Raw genomic sequence first — 23022 nt, 5'->3', positions numbered from 1 at the left:
TAAAACATAAAAATAAAAAACTTCTCTAATAATTGTTTGGGAACTGCGGTAATATGGAAACTAGTACTCTCTCTACTCTAGGTCCATATTCCTTACTTTCAAAGACTGCTTAACTTCAATTAGTAACAGTCCGGCCTACACCTGGTTTGGACTCTCAACACTCTGAGAAATCCAGAAAAAGGAAACTAGCTAAAATCTTAAGGATAGGTAACTTAGGGAATTAGGAGTAGCAGCCGTCACTCATGGCCCAGCTATATTACGTCTTCCATTCAAGACTAACGTCTTCCATTCAAGACTCTAGGTTAAAAGGTGAACACACACTCTAATACTTTCAAACACGAAAGTCGCAGTGTGAAAACAAAAACACCAGCCAAGTCTCATTATTGCATGACTGTACAGGGAAACGAAACCAAATCGCAACTTGGATTCTACTTTAAATGGGAAAAAACCTCCAGCACCTGGAGAGTTTCAAAACCTAAGTGCCCTGGGTTCACTCTCTCCCTAGGGTCACCCCAAGAGCAAATTACTTTTCACTCCTTCTAACCTTTAACTAGAGCCCAGTTAAGTCATTAATCTGACGTAGAGCTCAAAAATCCTACTTCATTCTTTAATTCCTATTCCTAACTCTGGAATTCACCTAAGTTACGGCCAGAGACCAATTTCTCTAGCGGGACTGGAAGCCACGGACTAACATATCCACTGGACAACCAGTAACTAATCTAAAGGACAAAACTCCCAGGAAAAAGCTCTCTTGCTAATTCCCTTCGGACTGAACAGCCACCAGCATAGCCCTCTACTCTACAGGCCTCCTTAGCTGAAACAGCGAAAGCCATAAAAAAATCCGCCTTTTTATATGTTTTGCCGGGGACAGAAAAAATGAAGAAAAAACTTAAGTATTAACGGTTCTAGAAGCTTCCACAGCAGTGGAAAAATACTGGAAAAGTATGAAAGAAAAGGTGAAATCTTCAAAAAACTAGCCTCTCTACCAGGTCTATAATAAAGTGGGAGCGAGAGTAATACACGATCTAACTAACTGAATCTTAATCTTAAAAGAAAATTTGGCTTATATAAATGATTGGGATAATGCACTAATTGATATTTACATATATTAAACATAGTAAAATTATATATTATGCTATACTTATTAAATAGATAAAACCCAGATAAATGCATTAGATAAATACGTGTCAGGCCTGACTTATTATTAATACACACAACTTAATTATGAATAGATAGATTTAATATTAAAATATATAACCTGAAATATCAAAGCAAGGTAACGAAGTGCCCCTTGCAGGTACTTGCAACGTTTCCAACATATGGATATATCAACGGTCTTGCCCAAGATAGAAAAGGGGTCAACTTTTCATCACCAGTGATATGGAGGTCCAAACCATTTGTGTGCACTAGGTATGTCCTATAATAAGAATTTCAAAGATAAAGAAGTTGGTGTTGTTTTGGTGGGGAAAAAAAAAAAAAAAAACATTGGATAAAAGTTTCGTGTTTACAATATTCAACAAGGAGAAATTACCTTATAAAGTAATCGTCATGTTGCAATTGGGGAACATGCCTGTATTTAGGGCTCGAAGAGTCATGCTGACGACACGAAACTAACATTTCAGCAGACAGTAGATTGCGGCAGGGCAGACGGAAAGTCGGTTGAAGTCCTTTAAAAGCAAAAACTACGCTCCTCAAGACTTATACCAACTAGAGATTGGAAAGCAACAGAGGGAAGTATTCTAATCATAGATGTATAGTAAAGCTCATTAGACAATTCTTAGCCTGAGCTTCCTCTCTCCTGAAAACAATCTGAGTGTGTGGTTTCCTAGGCTCTAGAATATATAACCATCACCACGGTTTACCTATCCTGAAGGTTTCTGGATTTTTAAGAAAAGGAATTAAACATATTACAAAACTCTCCTTTAAAAAAAAATAAGAAGAATGGAAAGAATCAATCACTGTTCCAAGTCAAAAGAAAGGCGACAAAACTGATTGTAATAATTTGTCGAGGCATTTCTCTTCTGTCAACATCCTATAAACTCCTCCGAAACATTCTATTAACAAGATTAAACCCATACGCAGATGAAATTATTGGAGATTATCAGTGTGGATTTAGGCGAAATCGATCAATTATTGACCAGATATTTATCATTAAACAAATACTCGAAAAGAAATGGGAATATATCACCCAGTACATCAACTATTTATTGATTTCAGAAAGGCGTACGACTTGGTTATTAGAGAAATACTGTACAATATTCTTACAAAATTTCGAATACCGAAAAATCTAGTTAGATTCATTAAATGTATTTAAATTAATCCAGGAGTAAAGTCCGAGTAAAAAAAATCTTGTCCACGAGTCTTCACGTCGAAAATGGCCTGAAAGAAGGAGATGCGTTATTGCCATTATTATTCAGCTTTGTTCCTGTGTACGCTATAAGGAAAGTCAAAGATAGCAACCAGGGCCTAGAGCTGAATGGTACTCACCAGGTTATGGTGTATGCTAATTATGCAAATCTGATAGAACAATCGAAAGAAATGCAGAGACCTTATTGAACGCTTGCAGCGACATTGGTTAGAAGTAAATGCAGAGAAAACTAAATACATGGAAGTTCACAGGGATCGTTATACGGCAAATTATGGTTGCGAGAAAATATCAAATAATACTTTCGACAAAGTGGATACTTTCAAATGTCTAGGATCAATATTACCAGACGAAAATCATAACTACGAAAAAATTAAATGTGGACTGAAATCAGAAAATTCGTGTTATTATTCAGTTCAAAATATTTTGTCGTCGCTAATTCTGTCGAAGAATTTAAAGCTTAAAATATATAAAACAATAATCATGTCTGTTGTACTTTATGGTTCTGAAACATGGTCGTTTACGCTGAAGGAAAACCGCAGATTGAAATTATTTGAGAATAGAATCCTAAGACAGATATTTGGACCCAAGAGGAACGGGAATGGGGAATGGTGGAAACTTCATAACGAGGAACTACATAATTTATACGGTTTACCAAACATCGTTAGGGTCATCAAATCTAGAAGCCTCAGGTGGGCAGGTCATGTATGAGAATGGAAGAAGGTATGAACGCTTTCAAAGCTTTAACTGGAAATCCAATCGAAAAACGTCCATTAGGAAGGCCCAGGCTCAGATGGGAGGACAATATTAAGATGAATCTCGCAGAAATAGGAATACAGAGTAGAAACTGGATTGAATTGGGTAAGGATAGAAGTGAGTGGAGAGCTTTTCTGAATGCGACATTGAACCGTCGGATTCCATAGGCCGTAGAGAGAGAATACATTTATATTAAGCACAACTGCGCAGCAAACATGATTGAGTGGTTAGCTTTTGTGCTTCTATCGGAAAATCCGGGATTCAACCCCGCATTCGACCATTTTGACAAGTTTATCTTAATTCCATCTGTGAATATAGAGGTTGTGCGTGTACTGAGAGTCCTGACCGACTTCCTTTCTTACCATTTTTCAAATTATTATTATTACTAATTATCAGCAGTGTCAGATTTGCGAAGGGGGTTAAGGTGGGGATGTCTTTCGGATTGAAGCCTGTATCCCGAAATTATGGAATTTCTAACACAAACGAAATATTAGTTATGCCTTTACTCAGAAACTTCAAACTCCCCTCAAATAAAATTTAGGAATTTGTAGAAAAAACTAAACATTAATAAGAAAAATCCCTCCCAAAACACTTCTCTAAATCCGCCACTGATTATCAGTATAGAATGGTCTTCAAGGTGGCATCCGGAAGATTATTGCTGAATATACAAACGAAACGAAATATTAGTTATGCCTGTACTCATAAACGTCAAACTTCTCCCAAATAAAAATTAGGGATTTTTAGAAAAAATAAACTAAACATTACTAGAAAAAGCCCTCCCAAAATACCTTTCTAAATCCGCTACTCATTATTTCTATAAAATGATATTCAAGGTTGTATCCGAAAGATTATTGCTAAATCATCGCACAACTACAGTATAACAGAAATGTGGAAGTACGCCCTGACGGATATATTGAAAAACGTACGCTCTGATGGATATATTGAAAAATGTAGGTTTAATTATGTGCTAGAAGCTAGAGTACTAAGCTCTAAGAAATGAAACACGGATGACTAAAAATGAAATGATCTAGAGAAAGAAAAAATGTTGATAACCCAAAAGTTAAAGTTAAATAGCATCTAAAATTCTCTCAAATACTACCTTTACTTTAATTCTTAAAACATGTGCTTCATCAATCATGATGGTGAATTCCAGAGCGAAATATGGCATTTGTCATGAAATCTTATTTAACTATAGAGTATACTGTAAGAAAGCTATTTAGATGGAAAATTCATGAAAATGAAAAAAAAAAAAAATCCAAAATTTCAGTTTTTTTTTTCAAAAAGCCGGCTTTTTATGTGCAAAAAACCATCGATTCAAGAGACTTTTTGCAGCTCTAGTTAAAGCAAACTCCGTACTACGTGAGGAGCAGCAGTGTGTAGTGGACTGAGTATATTTCTCTGATTTCCAAAGAGAACAAACAAAGTGTTGGTGCGAACGTGACGAAAGTGGCAAATGTGTTGGCTGGAGTATTAAAGTGAATTGTTACTCAGGTCATTGTTCGACTGCGGTGCAAATGAGGGAGAAACTCAAGTAGCAACTCCCACTGCTTGCCTCAATAGAGTTCACCACAAGTTACATATAATGGACATACAGAGTCGGGTTGCACGGCACGTTGCACCAAGGATCCATAACGCTTTAGCAAGAACCTATTGGTACCGCGAACATACAACACAAACCACTGAAGACCGGAAACATGGTATATGGTCGGATGAGTCGTCGTTTATCTTATTTTAAGCCACAGGCCGTGTTTGTGTGGCGGACGCCCAAAGAAGCATATGATTCGCAGTGTCTTCGCCCAGCCGCGAAATGTGACTGTTGTCTGTAATGCTGTGAGTCGCAATATCGTGGTTTCTGGTGGGTCCTATACTGACGCTTACCGGTCATTTCATTGTCTGAGGTTAATTCATCATTTTATGATGCCATGTGCATCGTATTGCCCAGATACTTTCGGGCAATGACACCAAAATTCCAGAATGATAATGCATCCATCCAGACAATGGAGCTGTTGTGGTGTGGTTTGAGGAACATCGAGATGAAGTTGAACACATTCCCCTGGCTCGGTCAATTCCGGATCTAAACATAATTGAGTATTTGTGGTTCATTTTGGAGATATAAACCCGGAGCAGATTTCAGTTTCCATTCTCTTTCATAGAATTAAGATGCTCTGCACGTGGAACGGTGTAATATTCTACTTGCTACTAGTCACGACGTCTGTGACTCCATTCTATATCGCATCAGAACTTTGGAGGACGGAAATTGGTTCAACGCCATATTAATCTGGTGAATTGCACCTTTTTCCAGATAGTTCCACAAAATTGATAAGTATCTTTAGATAAATATGTTCTGTTACACAGTTCTTGTTTCTACGATTTTTTTAGTTTAACGTACCACGTTTATACATCGATGTTAAGGAAAACTGTGATAATGAATGATAATGGTGGAATGACGAAAGTGAGAGGAAACGGGAGAACCCCTAGAAAACCCACGCACATTTTGTTTGTCCACCACAAAGTACATTTTGTGGGAGCTAAGATCAAACCAGGGACACCACGCACTAAAGTGAGCTACCAATGAGCCACGACGGCCCATTTATGCATTTCTCAGATTAAACCTAGGAAATATGAGAGAGGTTGGATTTAGTAATCCCCGGTAGTCTAAGACCAGATGTCTGAGCTATTCCATCGTTATTTTGTCCCAACTGTTAATTATGAGAAAAATTGACTGTGTTGTTCAGTTCATAGAGTGGCGGAATCAGGGCTCGAATGCAAGCCAGTTTACCTGCGAGATATTATGTTATAGGAACGTACCGATATATCGGTATCGGTGATATCGACCACTTTTGAGAGTATCGGTATCGGCAAATGGACACCGATATTTACCGATACATTTTCCGAACTATTTTCAATCTGTTTAATATTAATAGTGGCACTTAAATTTCATCGGTTTCTTTTAGACTTAAAGTTGATCTAAATTATTATTAATTGTACAATCGATTTCTTTATGCATGTGTACGCCTTTGATTTGCACTACTTGTACTCAAATGATATTTTTAGTCCCTCGATGCCAAAATAGTGATGAAGAAAAGCCCAAGTCATCAGTCAGGATGATGAGTGCCCGAAGAAAATTTTCAAGGGAGAGAGGCATTCCATGGTTGCTATATTACGTCTGTTATTTAATACTCGTGGTTTGCTATATTACGTATTCATTTACGTGAGCCAAGAGGAGCCCCACCCTGCCTTCCCCCTTCGGGCGCCCATGGTCAGGATAGCATACCCGTAATTTGAATCCCAAACGAGACGGAAGTTTCGATTCACAAGAAAATGCTATGGAACAAACTCACAAGACGCTGACTTTGTCATTATTTTCTCCTACTTACTGGTTAAAAACAATTAGTTCTGAAGTTAATAGTTTTATCGTTTTCGACTTCGCTTAAATAATCCTCTTAATTTTTTTTTAATGATATACACAGCAACACCTGGTTCAGTACGCATAATTTTGTAAACAATAAAATTTGTAACAGTAGTATCCGTTTGCATTATATGTATGTAATAGAGACTAGTAAATACAGTGTAACTATCAAAGTACATTATCACTCCAAATATCAATAACTGACTCTTAGAATTAAATTTGCACAATACAGGGTATTTCAAAACAACACCGACGACGTTTAGAAGATGATTCCAGACGCCAAGATAAGACGAAAAGTATAGACCAACCTGGGTACACAAATGCTTCTCTTCGGAGTTATAGGCTGCCAAAAACATGGAAAAATGAACTTTAAGGGTCCATAGTTCCAAAACGTAGTCGGGTCAAGACTTCACTTAGGAACTAATATGTGCGATATTCAAAAATAATACAAGGGTCGTTCAAGGTTGACTGGGACTTTTATTTCTTCAGAGGAAACAGATAGCACAAGAAGCACCAAACTATGTCAGCTTTTCAAAGTATTCTCTGTGTGCGTCGAGGTACCGTTGCCATCGTTGTGGCAGCTCCCTGATTTTTTTGGTATAGAAAGAACTTGATTGTTGTCGTAGCCACTGGAGGATATCGTTCCGCAGTATCCCGGCGGGAGCTCATGTGGTTCGGATTCCACGTTAATTAGTAGGTCCACGTCTCATATAGCCTCGCTGCTGAACGGGACGATAAACTCAAAACTCAACTCGTTCCGCAGTGCTTCACCTGTCGTGAATTTCTTCCCTCCTAGACGGTCTTTAAGGAGTGCAAACAAATGATAATCACTGGGGACTAAATCTGGACTGTAGGGGGGATGGGGCAGAACTTCCCAGCGCGTTTCGGCCAGAGTAGTTGTTGCCACATTGGCCATGTGAGGGCGGGCATTGTCATGGAGAAGTATGACATTTCCAGACAACATCTCAAGTCTTTTCTTGCAAATGGACTTTCGTACAGCACCACTCAACAATGTGGAGTAATACTGAGCATTAATTGTGCTCCCATTGTACAGAAAATCCACATAGATAACACCCTTCATGTCCCAGAAGACACTTGCCATGATCTTTCTAGCTCCCGTCCTTCGCAAAACTGTTCACACCATTCGTACATTCTTGTCCGTGACATCGTTTGTTCACCATTCTGTGCTTGCAATCTTCTGAAAATCTCAGGTGGTTTAACTTTCTCCCTCACAAGAAATTTGATTACACATTGCTGCTCCACAGTCCCAGACACACTGTTTGCCGTCCTGTTCGCTGCAACTGCTGCGCATGCACCAAATACGTCATGCCGGGCGCTAGTTACTCAAGAAGGAATACATTACGTCACCTGCAAGTTTCATCATGATCCGGTTATTCATCGATTATTGACGTACGAAAATCCCGGTCATCCTTGAACGACCCTTGTACATGTTTTAGAATCCTGCGGTACTCACGTGACAATTTTTATAGAGGCAGTTTGGCTACGGGTACATAAATTGAAGTACTCACCAACAACCTCTATAAAAACTGTTGCCGAAGTACCGCAGGATTCTGAAGCATGGATATTTCAGGCTTTCCAGTGCTCCTACATTTCCTATATATCTGGTGTAGTAAAAAGTAATCCATTATTTTGCCAATAGATGGGTTCAGTGATCTGTATCTTGCGTTGTATAAGTCCGATCGGATTCAACGAGACGGGGTTCAAACGATGAGATTGCGTACTACAAACACTGTTCAGATAGTTGTGATGAGTTGACTCAGTGTTGTGTGAGCGCGAGTCAAAATGGACACTAGCAAAGAGAAAATACGCTATATTTTACATTTTTTCTTCGATAAAGGCGAAAACGCAAGCCAGGCGGCTGCAAATGTGAATAGTGTTTATGGTCCTGCTACTGTAACAGCCAATCACGCGCAATTTTGATTTCGTCGATTCCGTTCCGATAATTTTGACGTCAAAGATGCACCACGCACTGGAAGGCCAAGTGTCGAAAATGTCGATAAAATCATGGACATTGTCATGTCATGTAAGCACTGTGTCGATTGCCTAAGAATTAACATTGCACCAAAAACCGTGTGGAACCATTTGCATAAGGCTGGATACAAAAAGAAGTTTGATGTATGGGTGCCACACGAGTTAACGCAAAAAAACCTCATGGACAGAATTTCCATCTGCGAATCGCTGCTGAATCGCAACAAAATCGACCCATTTCTGAAGCGGTTGGTGACTGGCCATGGTGGGTCACTTACGACAACGTCACACGAAAACCGCGGTCGAAGCGCGGTGAGCCGGCGCAAACGGTGCCGAAGCCAGTCTTGACGACCAGGAAGGTTTTGCTGTGTGTTTGGTGGGATGGGCAGGGAATTATCTACTATGAGCTGCTCCCCTACGGCCAAACCCTTAACTCGGAACTGTACTGTCAAGAATTGGACCGTCTGAAGGCAGCAATCACCCAGAAGTGGCCAGCTTTGGCCAGTAGGAGAGGCATTGTGTTCCGCCAGGACAATGCCAGGCCACACACATCGATAGTGACTGGTCAGAAGCTCCAGGAGCTTGGTTGGGAGGTTCTTATGCATCCACCTTATAGTCCGGACCTGGCACCGAGTGATTATCATCTGTTCCTGTTCGTGTCGAACACGTTTGCTGGTGAAAAAGTCGCATCAAGAGAGGCTTATGAAAATCGACTGTCTCAATTTTTTGCCACTAGGGATAAGGGTTTCTATGAGAGAGGCATCATGATATTACCTTCCAAATGGCAACACGTTATCGAACAAAACGGCGCATATGTGACCTAAATCGGATCATTATAACTATGGTAAGTCAAGCCTTCAAAGTCATGCCAAAATAATGGATTACTTTTTACTACACCATATATTTTCTAATACACCATATACTTTTTACTACACCATATATTTGTGTGTATATAAGACTGCACGTTTCTCATGTATCTCATAGTGTCTGATGAAGCCAAAATGTTAGTTGGCGAAACTGTAACACGTATGTGAATATATTGTTTTGCTCAGCAAAAAGTTTGTTTGTGTTTAGGTATATACAAAGCAAAGCTTCTACTTATGGAACATATATTTTCGTCTCTTCCTATAAACTCCTATATTTCCTGTAGTTTAACGAAACCTCCTATATTTCTGTGGCATTGCTATTTCCATTTGTGAAAATAACATAAGGAAATAAGGTGTGGGTGGTTGGAGGACCTTTTATCTCCACAGTAGGGTGGTTGAATGAACTACAGAAAATTCAAGATGAGCAGAATAAAGAGAAACGGAAGATGGCAAATAAGCATATTCAGGCACTGAAGAAAATGAGTGTAACTGATACTTTTACTGTTGTATATATTTTCTTAAATGCACTAAGTTCTGTGTATAATTGTGTATTTAGATATTTAACAAACCAACTCTTTGTATCATGTGTTTTGTGATTTTCTTATGGATTTTATATTGATTTTTACGACTTATATATATTATTTGAAAAAAAGGAATTAACATAGAAATGATAGGATCTTGCAAATGATGAAATTATTCACATCTTGGAGACCTATACTTACGAACACTGATTTTCTGATACAAATCCTTTTTATACTTTCCTTGTGGTCGTTGCTTAGTACTGGTGAGCTACGTACGAACACTAAGAAACTCGTGTAAAATTTTTGCAACGAGATAATTACCCATTTAGAGTAGAATGTATGCTCATATAACAATTGGTGTAATTTCAATGCAACTTTTTACATATTGGATAATTGAAATGTTTCTTTTTCACAGCTTCACGAAACCTATTTTTCGTCGTTATTTCCTATTTATTTTTTCATTAGCATTGGAAAGCCTGATATTTGGATAGGGCACGTATTAGTTCCTAAATAGTCTTGACCCGACTACGGTAGGTCTCATAGTATTCGTGCTATGGACCTTTAAAGTTCTTTTTTTTTTTTGGTTTTGTTTTTGTTTTCGGCAGCCTATAACTCTGAAAGGAAACATTTGTGAACCCAGGTTGGTCTATACTTTTCGTCTTATTTTGGTGTCAGGAATCACCTCCCAAACGGTGTCGGTGTTGTTTTGAAACACCCTGTACAAGTATTAGTTCATTTTATCTGAGCTGGATTAAATTTAGAGGAAATATATTTTTTGTGTGGAATCTAATATGAAATTCTGCTTTTTGATTGTCTTTGTATGTCAAATTTTGGTCTTATATCTAATAGCTATATACCCTGTTAAAATGATCATTTTATTATTCTGAAAATTCCTGATTATATAAGAAATGTGTCCAAAAGTATCGGTATCGGCCTCATCGGTATCGGTGAAAAACTGGTATCGGTACATCCCTATTATGGTACTTTATTGCGTTTGGTAAATTGGCTTAGTTCAGTTTTCATCTCAAATATCAATATATTCCCAAGTACTTGTTATAATCTTATTGTTGACTTAACGTTTATTTTGCTGCAATTTCATTATTTGTTTTATGGACACTTTTTAGTCTTTGTTGACTTACAAGGAAAGTACTTGGGCTCGAACGGGTGAATACGCAGTAAAAGGAAAGCATGTGTAATGGTAGCAGTCCGAAAGGAAACAGTGGTGTCCATTTTTCTGCAAGATGCTGTAAACTTCCGCAAGAGCAGGGCAAAGTAGAGCACGTTTTAATAATTGCAGGACGTTACCTTCCATAGTTAGTGCTTCTTACAACATTGCTATGGTGCCTTGCTTGATGATCTTTAACTGTAGTGTACGATTTCCTTTGAACGCAGCCGTGTTTTGCCGTCTCTGCTACATATTGTAACACGCATTTAATATTGCTTTTTGTCTTCAATTTCGGGTATTGTTGCAAGAGATTTTTATACGAGTTGAATCCGCGCACATGATAATCCTTGAATATGTTCTCTAGTGTGGCACCATAAATTATGTGATCACACTGTTGAGATTACACCTTTTCGGCGACGGTTCATTTCACTTTGGCTACTTTCATTGTCTCTTGCAGGACTTAGTGTCATTACACGTTCTCACTTGTTTCTCTTCATTCTCTCCACAATCTTCATCACTGCGCATTTCTTCTAGAAAACATGCAAATATCTCATCTTCCAGACCAATTCCTTCCTAATGACGTACCTTGAGTTGCACTTTCACTCCAACCTATCGCACTACATTCATTGGATTGATCACCACTCTCCGCTCCATTTGATGTGTCACTACACTTTCAACCTTTTCTCATGCGAAGAAGTAGCGTTTGCAGCTTCACTGTTGGAAGTAGTGTAGCGGTAGACATGAGGTGGGATCTCTCTGACACTATGTAGCGCCATCTTGCAGACAGACTGACACTACCTATCGCTTTAGGGGTACTAACATTATTCATACTCTTATTTCTATGCGCGTTTTTTCGGTCGAGCTCACGTACTTTCCTGGAAGTGCAAATGCGTACAAATATAAAAGCATGTGTAATGTTGGCAGCCCTGAAGCAAAAAGTTTTTGCAAGCTGGTGTACACGTCTTCAAGAGCACGTGCCATGTCGACAGAGTGTGTATAAATTCTGACCCCGGTCCATTTTTGCGGAAACGTTTGAGTGGATGGAAACATCGGCGCACACGAATCCAACAAGTTCCAAGACTGTATGCGCACCCTATGCAAAATGGTGGTCATAGACTCTTTCATGCCAACTGTGCTGATATTTTGACTGTCTATCATTTTGTACAGAGTGAGCGTAGAGACTCGATTTCCTTCATCTTGTTTCTTTTCACAATACCTTTCCAATGATATACTACTTGATCCCCCTTACCATTTGAAAAAATTGATTGGACCCTGTCTGAGACTTTTCGGGTGACCCTGGGACACAACTTTTTCATTCAAAATGTGTGCCTCTAAAAATAATGGGATATGTGTTCGTCTATTTTTCCATTCACCTTACCTTCTTTTGCAGAAAATGGCCCGGGGTCAGACAGTATAGACGCTCTGTAATTATGGCACGTGCTCTAATTTGTCCTGATCTTGCGGACGTTTACAGCATCTTGCAAAAAAATGAATATCACTATTTGCTTCCGGGGTGCTAACATTACACATTCTTTCCTTTTTATGCGTATTCACCCGTTCGAGTCCAAGTACCTTCTTTGTTAGTAATAATTCTTCTTGAATATTATGGTATTTACCTATGCATTATAAGTTTTGGGTTGTGTGCGATGTGTTAACTGCTCCCTTTATTTCTAGCATCCTTCTTCTCATATTTTCTTTCATCGCACTTAAAAAAAAAAAATGGCGATGAAAACCTTAAAGATCTGTATCAACACTATATTGGCAAGTTGCAAAATGTTCTTGACAGTGCGCTCCTATGTGTGTTACTGTAAACTTCGGAACTTTTTCTCTATTTAAATGTGAAAGATGTTATTTGGTAGTTAGTTTTCATATGTGGTTGGAGATGTATCTTAAAAAGACGGAGATAGTTATCTAAGAGTTCATATATTTGTCAGCATTTGGCTAGAAAATTAAATGTTACCTGAAGCAGCGTCTGTAATTTTGAACTCTGAAATTGCTTCTATTTCATAATGTAATTTTAAAGGCTGATAAGATTTACATTAGAGAATTAAGACGTTATGATTAATGAAATTAACATAAGTATGTATTTGCCGTGAAAACGTTAAAAGTTACAAAATTTATTTATGTTTTCAGGTAAATAAACGAAGTCAACATGCCTTACAAAAAGTCACCACCATCTTTGTATCATATAGCCATGAAACAATTTGTGTCACACACTACTAGAAACTATGACATGATTCCTTGGGATCCAGATACAGAACCAGGGCCTCTAGATGATTTGCGTAAGTTTTATAATCACTTTCTTTGCTAAATTGAATACTACAGAATTTTCTAACTGAAATAAAAAAACAGTATGAAGTGCTGAGAACTTCATAGTTGTAGGATAAGGCCATATTTTAAAAAGTATAGAAGAATTTCTAGAAGTAAAGATTAGTTTAGGAATTAATATTTGAGTATTAGCGGCATCTTAACGGCTTATCTAAGTTCGTTATGTATGAGGGATGACGTCTCTTGGCGATCACACTATTGGGGGAAGTGGGGAAGGAATGGAGTATCCTTGCAGAGCTCCCACTCATCCTGGAAATCCTGGATAACCTGTTAATGTCCTTAAATTGATTTTGTCCTGGAAATGTCCTTGAAAATGCATTTCTGTCCTTGAAATTTACAGAAATACCGAATGTCAATGTTTCATAATTATAATGAAGATATTTTAATTGATTGCTATTTTTGTTTGCTGTTGCTTCTTTTGTGTTGAGTAATAATTTGTCATGATCCTGCATGTGCGGGTGGTTGGTGGGCTTTCTTTTTCCCAACAGGGTGGTTGGCTGGAAGAATGTGATGAGCTGTTTGTTTTGTATGGAAAATTTACTGAGCAGTTTAAAGATGCACTTGTTGGATATAAGTTGGACCCTGAGAGGCTGGATTGTTTTACACAAAACTATGGGATAGTTCGGAAGAATTTAAGATTGTTATTAATCATAAAGAAGTTCTGGTTTTGTCTCATGGACAGGCTGGTGTCGAACGAAGCTACAGCATAAAGATCTTCGTATTTTCAACAAGTAGGAGAAATCATTGGTCGGTTTGAGATTGGTGTATGATAACATTTCTTATAAAGACCTTAATCAACACCACGAAAGAAATGCTGCATCATGTCTTCCATGCAAGGGAGCGCTATATGGCAGAGCTGGAGAAAATAAAGACTGTTGAAAGAGAAAGTCAAGTGCAGAACAAGAGGAAAGAGGTGTGTGAAAATGTACAACAGCTGCAGAGAAAGAAAAGGAAATTGATGGAAATAAGTGAAGCTTTGGAAACTGAAGTAAACTAGCTTGCACATGAAGCAGAGCAGAAGTTTTGCTTTACTTTATTGACAAAGTCAAATGCTATCCGTAAAGCAGCTTGGCTAAGAAGAAATCATGCAACTCTATACTCAGTTGCAAAATTTGTAATATAATTCCTTTTTTTCCCTAATTATATCTGTCACACAGTCACGCAATGAAGATGCCATGTGCGAAAAATTTTAGTTAGTAAATTTGTTCCGTACACAATTAAAATGTCATGTAGAAAGAATGAAAATACATGTACTGGATGTTGGGTTTATCGGGTGGCTATAAGGGGAGTTGGGAGGCCACCAAAAAAAGGAGCACGTGTTACGCACCGCTTTGTGTGTTTAATTATTGTGTATTAATACTGTACTTGCACTAATATTCACTGCATAAGCTACTGTAGTGTTCATTTCACTGTTGTGAGTTTTGAACCTACAGTTACAATTATGTTATACCTTCCTGTGTCCTGTAAGTCCTGGAAAATTGGTGATTAGTCCTGGAAATGTCCTGGGAATTTTTTTGGGAAAGAGTGGGAACCCTGTTCCTGGGATCATTATGTTAAGTACCATCCCGACATTTGCCTGGTGTGAATGAGGGAAACCCGGGAGAAGCCTCACTCAGAATGGCTGATCTGAAAAACCTTTCACACATTTTCGACCAAGTGTCCCAGCGAGAGTCGAAGTCGGAACTGCTCACATCAAAAGTAATAGCGTTAAAGACTACGCTAGGCAGAGCCACTAGGCGAAGTAAAGGTACGTTTTGATAGTATAGGTACATCTTATAGGATTTTCAGAAATTATAGAAGTTTGGGATCAAAGGAAATAATAGAGAAAAAAAAAAGAAAAAAGAAAATTGAACAGGAAAGTAGCTGTGAAGCGTTTGTAAATAATATACTATTGTTACATGTAACATGAATTCCTGTCATCAGGACGTGGCGCGTCCTCAGGTTGCAGATCGAGAAGAAGGCCTCTAGATATAAAATTTAGCTGCGAATGTTTTGAATAAGCAGTCCTGAAGAAGCAACAGGGGGTCCTCCAGCTTGGAGGTTTGGCGTGAGGCTAACAAATCTATCCTGTGAAAGAAGGTATTTGTTAATCACCTGTTCTGTTGAAATATTCACAGAAGCCTCGGACCAGGACTGATATCTTAGCAGGATCTCAACAAGGTAAAATGGACATGGGATTTGAAACATGGAATATAAGAAGTCTTTATAGGGCAGGCGCAATTAAATCCTTAACGAGTGAATTAGAGAAATATAGGATGAACCTGATAGCTCAGGAAGTTAAATGGGAAGGAAAGGGAGCAGTACAGTTTTAATTGCTCCTAAATGTCGATTGTGTAATTTCTAAATGTACATGCCCCAACAGAAGATAAAGATGATGATATTATTGGGAATACAGTACCCCGGTACATCAATTATTTATTAATTTCAAAAAATCCTACGATTCTGTTAGAGGGGAAACATTGTACAACATTCTTGCTGAATTTGGTCTGTCGCGAAAGCTAAGTTGTAGATTAAATGAGATGTGTTGAAATGAATTTCAAAGTAAAATCCGAATAGGAAAATACTTCCCAACGAACTTGCACATCGAGAATGGCGGGAATCGAGAAGATGCGTTGTCGCTGCTGTTATTCAGTTTTGTTCTAGAATATGCTATAAGAAAAATCAAAAATAGCAACCAGGGCCTAGAGCCGAATGGTACTCATCAGGTTATGGCGTATGTTGATGATATTAATCTGATAGGGGATGATATGAGGAATATAGTGGATGAAGATGAATGCTATGAATGTATAATTTTGCAAATCTTGTCCGGCCTCTTCGTGCGGTGCTGAAAATGTGCATTGTAACTGAATAACCTAATTAATATATATATTTAAGATCATGCTATCTTAATCTTTGCCTCTGAAGGATGTAGTCTGATATTATTTTGTATGCATTTGCATCTATTGTTTGTAAATATCGTTTTGAAGTACGCCTAACTTCTACATCTGTTCCATCGTAAATGAGATATCTGAATCCTTACTGTTCTCGAAGAATATCAAGTTGGAAAATGTACTTATCATCCTAAAAATATGTTTATTTTCATGTAATGTTTGCGAAGTAAGAATATTTTAATGAAATGAAGTCGTCGAGAGATTTATAATGTTTAAACTATTGATTTAATGTAATTATTCAAGTACTACAGGCTGAAAATAATTGTGTTGTTATGCAGTTAGGTTCTTGACCCGATCTACAGTATTCGAGGGTTACTCGAGAAGCTTGTACCAGCAAGAATCTGCTCTTCGACTAAAAACCTTGAATTGATAATTAAGACAGTAGCCTCAGAAATAGTGTAACGTAAACCGACTTCTTAACGTCACACCACGAAATTGAACGTTATGTATATTGCCGTAACCCTTGTCATGTTTATCCTGTGAATGCCACACATAGGGCTGGAACGCGTGATTTGAATTTTCCTCACAATATTGTGTCGCGACAGTGGAATCGTTTCCTTGTTGGTGAAAACATTGGAAGGCAGTATGGGGGAAGTCGTCGACGTGCAACAACTCCACGTGAGGATCGCCATCTGGTCTTAAATACTCGATGAAGACCAACGGGCACAGCAGTGCATTAGCTCGAGTCCTTGCAGCTGCCTCTGAGACCCATGTATCATGTCAAACAGTATACCGGTGTTTACCGGTATACACGAATGCATATTATATACACGCCGAACCTCTAGATTCATTCCTCTCACACAACAGCAGTGCCAGACACGCCTACAATGATATATAGCCCACAGTGATTGGACCCTAGAACAGCGGAATAAGTGTAATCTTCAGTCATGATTCAGTTTGGAGAGTAATTGTCACAGTCTGTTTGTTTGGAGTGCATCAGGAACACGTTATCACCACCAAAATGATGTTGAAAAGGACAGGTATGAAGACGTTGGTGTCATGGTATCGGGCGGCATCCTGTTAGGGGGCTGTACGGACAGAAACAGTTGAGATATACAGGAACATCATCCTTGAACAGTATATCCGACTGTTCTGTGGTACACAGGTTCTAAATTACGTTCTATGGATGATAATAAGGCACAGTTGGTGGAGGATTACCTCCAGCACGAAGACGTCACACGTCTCGAGCGGCCAGCGCGGTCACTAAACCTCAATTCCATTTAGCATACATGGGATCCAGCTTCGAATAGTTGCAGCCCTAACATCGCATAGTGGAGTATTTGGCCTTGAAACCCGCTCAAAAATATTTACCATTTAGTATCATAAAATAATCGATTAAATTAAATAAATTTGTGTTTACCTACAGTCTTAAAGATACATTATAGCCAAAACCTGGTCCTACAGTTTTGAATAGTCAGGAAAATTACATTATTTTGTGTATTAATTATTTTTTTATTGCTTTAAACTGTCTATGGTAAATACCTTAAAACATTTTAAGAAAAAATTCTTAGTTTTGCCATTAATTAACAATTGCTACATCAAATAATTGATAAAAAAGTAACATAAACATATAATAGAAACAGCAATACATTTTTTCTAGATATACTGTACAGGATGTGGCCACCAAATGTCTGGACCGGGTTAAATATTTAAGAAACTGTAAATGCAGTCGATCCGAAGTCAATTGGGATCTAATGTTGGTGGTAGGGAGAAACATTATGACGTGGTTAAGGTTGTCGTGCACCATCTTGGTGGCCGCCATATTGGATTCAATTTTAAATGGCAATATGGTCATGTGACATATTAAACATTCTCGTTCAAAGAGAAATCTAACGGTAAAGTTATTTTTCCAGAAGTTGCAACGGTTTTGAAGTTGTGAATGAATTCAGGATAGGTTATGTTATCTTTCAGACATAAATTTTATTATGTGTGGAGCATTGTATGGACGGAAACTGACTTTCTCTTTATTTATTTTTTATTTATTTATTTATTTATTTATTATTATTATTTTTTTTTTTTACTTGTAGGTAGGATGGGTTGTTAACTCGAGAGAAAAGAATAGAAATTATCCTTTCGGCTGGAGAACATAATTGGGATGTCACTTATCGAAGACAGTTGCTTTTATTGCTGAACTGCGTCCTCTAAGTCGAAAATGTTTGTTTCTAGCTTCAGCTGCCTCCTCTGAGAGTTGCTCAATAAGCAAAATAGCATGCATGATTGCTGGGCCACAAATTAAAACTTCTTAGAGTCATCGGGTACCAATTATATAGTTTCACATAAAGTTCTGCAGTAGCAGTAGCGAACTTTGAAATTTTTCCACGTCTATTTCATGGCCACTAAAAAATGCCTCCAAAATAATCTTAAATTTTTTCTATCATGTTCAAATTCACACCAGTTATTCGGGCAGTAGTTTCGTGGTCAGCAAAAAGCCTCCTTGAAGTGTTCTCATCGTTTGTATTGTCATGGCCTTGATTAGGGGTGTCCTCTAACAAACCCATCTCTTCTCTGACACTGGTTTGAATTTCTTTTCTTCGTCTCTTTAACTATGGTACCATTATTTAATAGAAATTTTGTAGGCTAAGTGTAATATTGATTCGAAAAACCTGATCCTTGTATGAAGGACATACAATCCAAACATGGACAGACAACAAATTTCATGCATCATAATTCATGGTACAGTTTACGAACTTACAAGTTTCAGTACATGTCATTTATTATAGAATTCATTGCATGAAACCCTACTTGAATAAATTAATTCTACTTTTCTGTATAAACTCAATCAAATATAGATTAAAGTCATAGGTTTATGTCAGGAAACTGCTGTAAGACCTTCTGAAGTCACGTAAAATACAAATTTGATATAATATATAAATATTTTCATGGGGCAATTTCGGACAGAATTTTATTCTTGGGCTAAGTTAACAAAAGATTGAACTTTTAAATGCAAAAGGAATCATTGATCAACTAGATTCAGAACATAAACAAAAAAACACTTCCTAACTTGTAAACTTTATATTTTTTCTTGCAAAAAGCTCTTGACATTTCATGACATATTTAACCACCAAGACTGAGAGCTAAAATGTTCATATATCATAAAATTAAAACCTCTATCAGTGCCCTTTAAAACAATATAATTTTTATTGATAATACTTTAATTACTGAAATTAATACCTCAAAAACTGTAATCGCTACACTAATTTAAAATCGCTTGGTCAGAAAAATTGAGTAACTTTAGCAATAATTATTTACAATTATATTTTTTTAAATAATGGAATTTATGTTTACAAGATCCGTCAGTTATCTACAAACAAGAAATAAACTTTATTTCATGTATTTTTCAAATTTTATTTTTTCGATTTTTGACCGGATTTTAGGGTCAAATACTCCACTGGGCGACGGTGACTTTGCTGATCTGCATAGGGTGCTTATGCAAGAGTAGGATGCTTTACTATAGAACCAGCTTGATGGTGTAATTCGTAGTGTGGGTTCACGCTGTGCAGCCTGCATAGGTATTCGCGGTAATCATATCTGAGTTGAACATCTTTCCAACAAAGAGCAGGACTTGTGACGGCTAGTGGTGGGTACAGTAATCGGTATTTCGGTTTCCGGTTTTTAGAAACCGATATCGCTTTTTGAAATTTTTTAAAAAGGTTTTTACCGAAACCGGGTTCTGTTTTTCACCAAATCCGGTTTCGGTTTTCTTCAAAACCGGTTCTGGTTTCTTGCAAAAATCGGTTCGTTTTTCAACGTAACCGGTTTGGGTTTTCTCCAAAACCGGTTCAGTTTTCATCGAAACCGGTTTCAGTTTTTCCAAGACTGTTTTTATTTCTGACCAGAATAGTGTTTCCTTGTTCTTCGGAAACCGATTACGTTTCCACAAATAGTTTTATGTAATTTCCAAAACAGTTTTGGCTTTTTAGTTTTTACTAAAACCAGTGCAATTTTTGCCGAAGCCAGTTTCGGTGAAAACCGAACCAGATTTGGAGAAAACCGAAACCAGTTTCGGTGAAAAACCGAATCGGTTTTTGTAGAAAACCGAATGTCGATTTTTCGGTTTTTCTAGAAACTGGTTTCCGCTTTTATAAAAAACCGATTTTGCCCATTCTTAGTGATGGCTAACAGATGGTGACCCACATGACGTAAGTGTGTTCAGTCAGATCTTTCAGTGTTCATGTGTCATGAAAGCGTTTGCTTTGTCCACAGGTATCTGTTCCAAGCTTCTGAGCGAGTCGAAACATTTTTGTACTAATTGTTGATAATTGTCACTGTTATCCACACATTCTCTCAAGTTTTGGGGATATATATATATATAGAGAGAGAGAGAGAGCGTTCAAAAAGTCTCTATACACCTGAATCGTGGCAAGTCAAAGTCGCATTCAAAGTCATATGAAATAAAATTTTATGCGAAGGTTTGCAACACTGTTATATTATCGCCTTGCGTGAAGTTCCTTTCTTAGATTCCAGTCGGCAAAGTGACGTTGAAGTGATTGTTCCATCTAGTTAGTGGTCTCTGAAACAATGGTGTTAACTTTGGAACAACGAATATTCCTGGTTGAACATGTGTTCCGTGAACCAGGTGAGTACAAACAGACAGTTAAAGATAAGTTTGCAGCTAGGTTTACACATGTCATACATGTATGCACATGTCATACATGAAGTTCCTCTGCATGACCAGAAGGTAGGGGTGTGGATTGCAATATCCAGAAGAAGAATAGTCGGCCCCATATTTTTCAGACAAACAATAGATTCAACTCGTTATTGTGCAATTATTCACCAGTTCATGGGAGAACTAACGGAAGACGAAATTCGCAATGCTTGGATACAACAAGATGGCGCTACAGCACTTACAGCTCGCCAATCCATGAGATTACTGCAAGAGGTTTTTGGAGATCGAATAATTTCAGAGAGATTGTGGCCACCTCGGTCTCCTGACTTGTCTCCTCCGGATTTTACTTCTGGGGTTATGCAAAGAATTCTGTTTATAAAGGGAACCCCCACACGCTACAAGAATTCGAAACAGCTATTCGAGATTTTGCTCATAGCATTCCACATGAACAACTTGTGAGAGTATTTGAGAACAAGAAGAAACGTGTGCAAGCATGTTTGGAGGCATTTGGGGAACATTTCCAACATTTGCTGTGAAAATGTGAGTTAAAATGTGTGTGTATACGCTACGCCCTGTACATAGTGCTTTTATGCCATAAAATATAATAAATTTTGAGTAAAATAATTTTCTCGTTGCTTTGAATATGACAATTCAGGTGTATAGAGACTTTTTGAACGCTCTGTATATATAATATAATATTACCTAGAAGGGAAAGTAAAATGGATAGTTGACGTAAAAGAGAAAACAGGAGTGGGGTGATTCATTTATCTAGGTCAAACACTAAAAAAAAATAAAAACCGCTGCCACGTGGTTAACCACGTTATTGAAAAATCGAAATTTTTTTATGTCAAGATTTTAATAAAGGATTTCGAGATACGGACATTTTATTATTGGAAATTAAAGTTTGAACTGGTTGAAACGAGAATTGCAGTTATGTATGTCCATATCATGCAATCCTTTTAGTTGAAATAAATAAAGTGGTATTTAAATTGTTAATTTAAAGTAATTAAATACATATTTAAACTTCTTTTTTTAAAAAAATTAACGTAGATGGGAAGAAACAAGAGAGGAGATGTTTCAGAATTCCTTAGGTTTAGAGAAATGACATTTGTTATTTAGACATTTCATTTTAATAACTGAACATTTATTTACTGTTGTTGATATTTGATATAGGAGAAAGTAAGAGGCCGAGAGCGAGTCAAGCTCGTGCCACGTCACTACCTTTAATCATTCGCGCCAGCCCGTGCGAAGATTGGGAACTTCTGCTGATATATTAATATTGTAAAACTCTGTCCCATATAGGTTGTAGGTAGAGCGTGTTAATAAAAAAGAGTCCGGAATCTACTTCCACTACCGGCTTTTATTATAAAAAATTCACTAAAACAGTATTTTACAAAATATACTACAACGATAATTTCTCTATGCTTTGTAAGGTTATAGGTAGTCTTGATCGAGAGGTCGCAGACAGGATCTCTACAGAGCCCCGTAGCAAGCTAGGCAGAGTGGCGTTAGGGTTCCCCAATGCTCCGTGGCAAGCAGTAGGAAGGTTAGGTGGTCACAGAGCCCCGAAGCAGCTAAGCGACTGAGTTTGGGATTCCCAAGAAAGCCTCGAAGCAGGCTAGGCCAAGAGAAAGGAAAAGCCAAGAGTCCCGAAGCAGAGTAGAGGTTTGGGGTTAGGTTATTCTTCAAACAATAGGAGGGGCGCCAGTGAACTGGTACGGCGGTGACGCTGCTGCTCCGATGTCGTCGTCTGCTTCGTGGGAGGAGCCAGAAGTCCGTCGTCTGCAGGTTGTAGTGGATCCACGTGGTGTGCAGTATCCTCTCGTAAAAGCATGTGGTGGTGTTTATAAACATAAGCGTAAAGAGTTGTTTGTACACAATACCACGTGAGACATTACAATATAATATGCTTGTCAGCACGCTTCAAAATAAACAATTCTTGAAAACTTTCAAACAATTAATATGTATGGAATGTTCAAATATGAACAGAAATGTCTGTTCTTATAAAGTATGCAAGATAGATGTGAGGTATTGAACGAATGGACATGTTTGAATTAAGCTATTCATTCCTTCGTCACTCTGAGTTT

The 23022-nt window shown here is 37.8% G+C and overlaps 1 protein-coding gene across 3 annotated transcripts in view; it reads left to right on the top strand.

The window, feature by feature from the left end:
- LOC145692130 (uncharacterized) overlaps positions 1–23022 on the top strand; it is a 66241-nt gene that overhangs the window by 11361 nt on the left and 31858 nt on the right. For all 3 annotated transcript variants that reach the window (XM_081767428.1, XM_081767430.1, XM_081767432.1), the window contains exon 2: positions 13205–13353. In XM_081767428.1, coding sequence (XP_081623554.1) covers positions 13224–13353 — 130 coding nt within the window. In that variant the 5' untranslated portion in view covers positions 13205–13223. The remainder of the gene's footprint in view (positions 1–13204; positions 13354–23022) is intronic.

Source organism: Thermobia domestica, chromosome 1 (assembly GCF_964235325.1).
Source record: "Thermobia domestica chromosome 1, izTheDome1.hap1.1, whole genome shotgun sequence".
NCBI classification, from domain to species: Eukaryota; Metazoa; Arthropoda; class Insecta; order Zygentoma; family Lepismatidae; genus Thermobia; species Thermobia domestica.
Note: the sequence above shows the minus strand (reverse complement) of the source record. Positions and strands in the feature narration are given on the sequence as shown.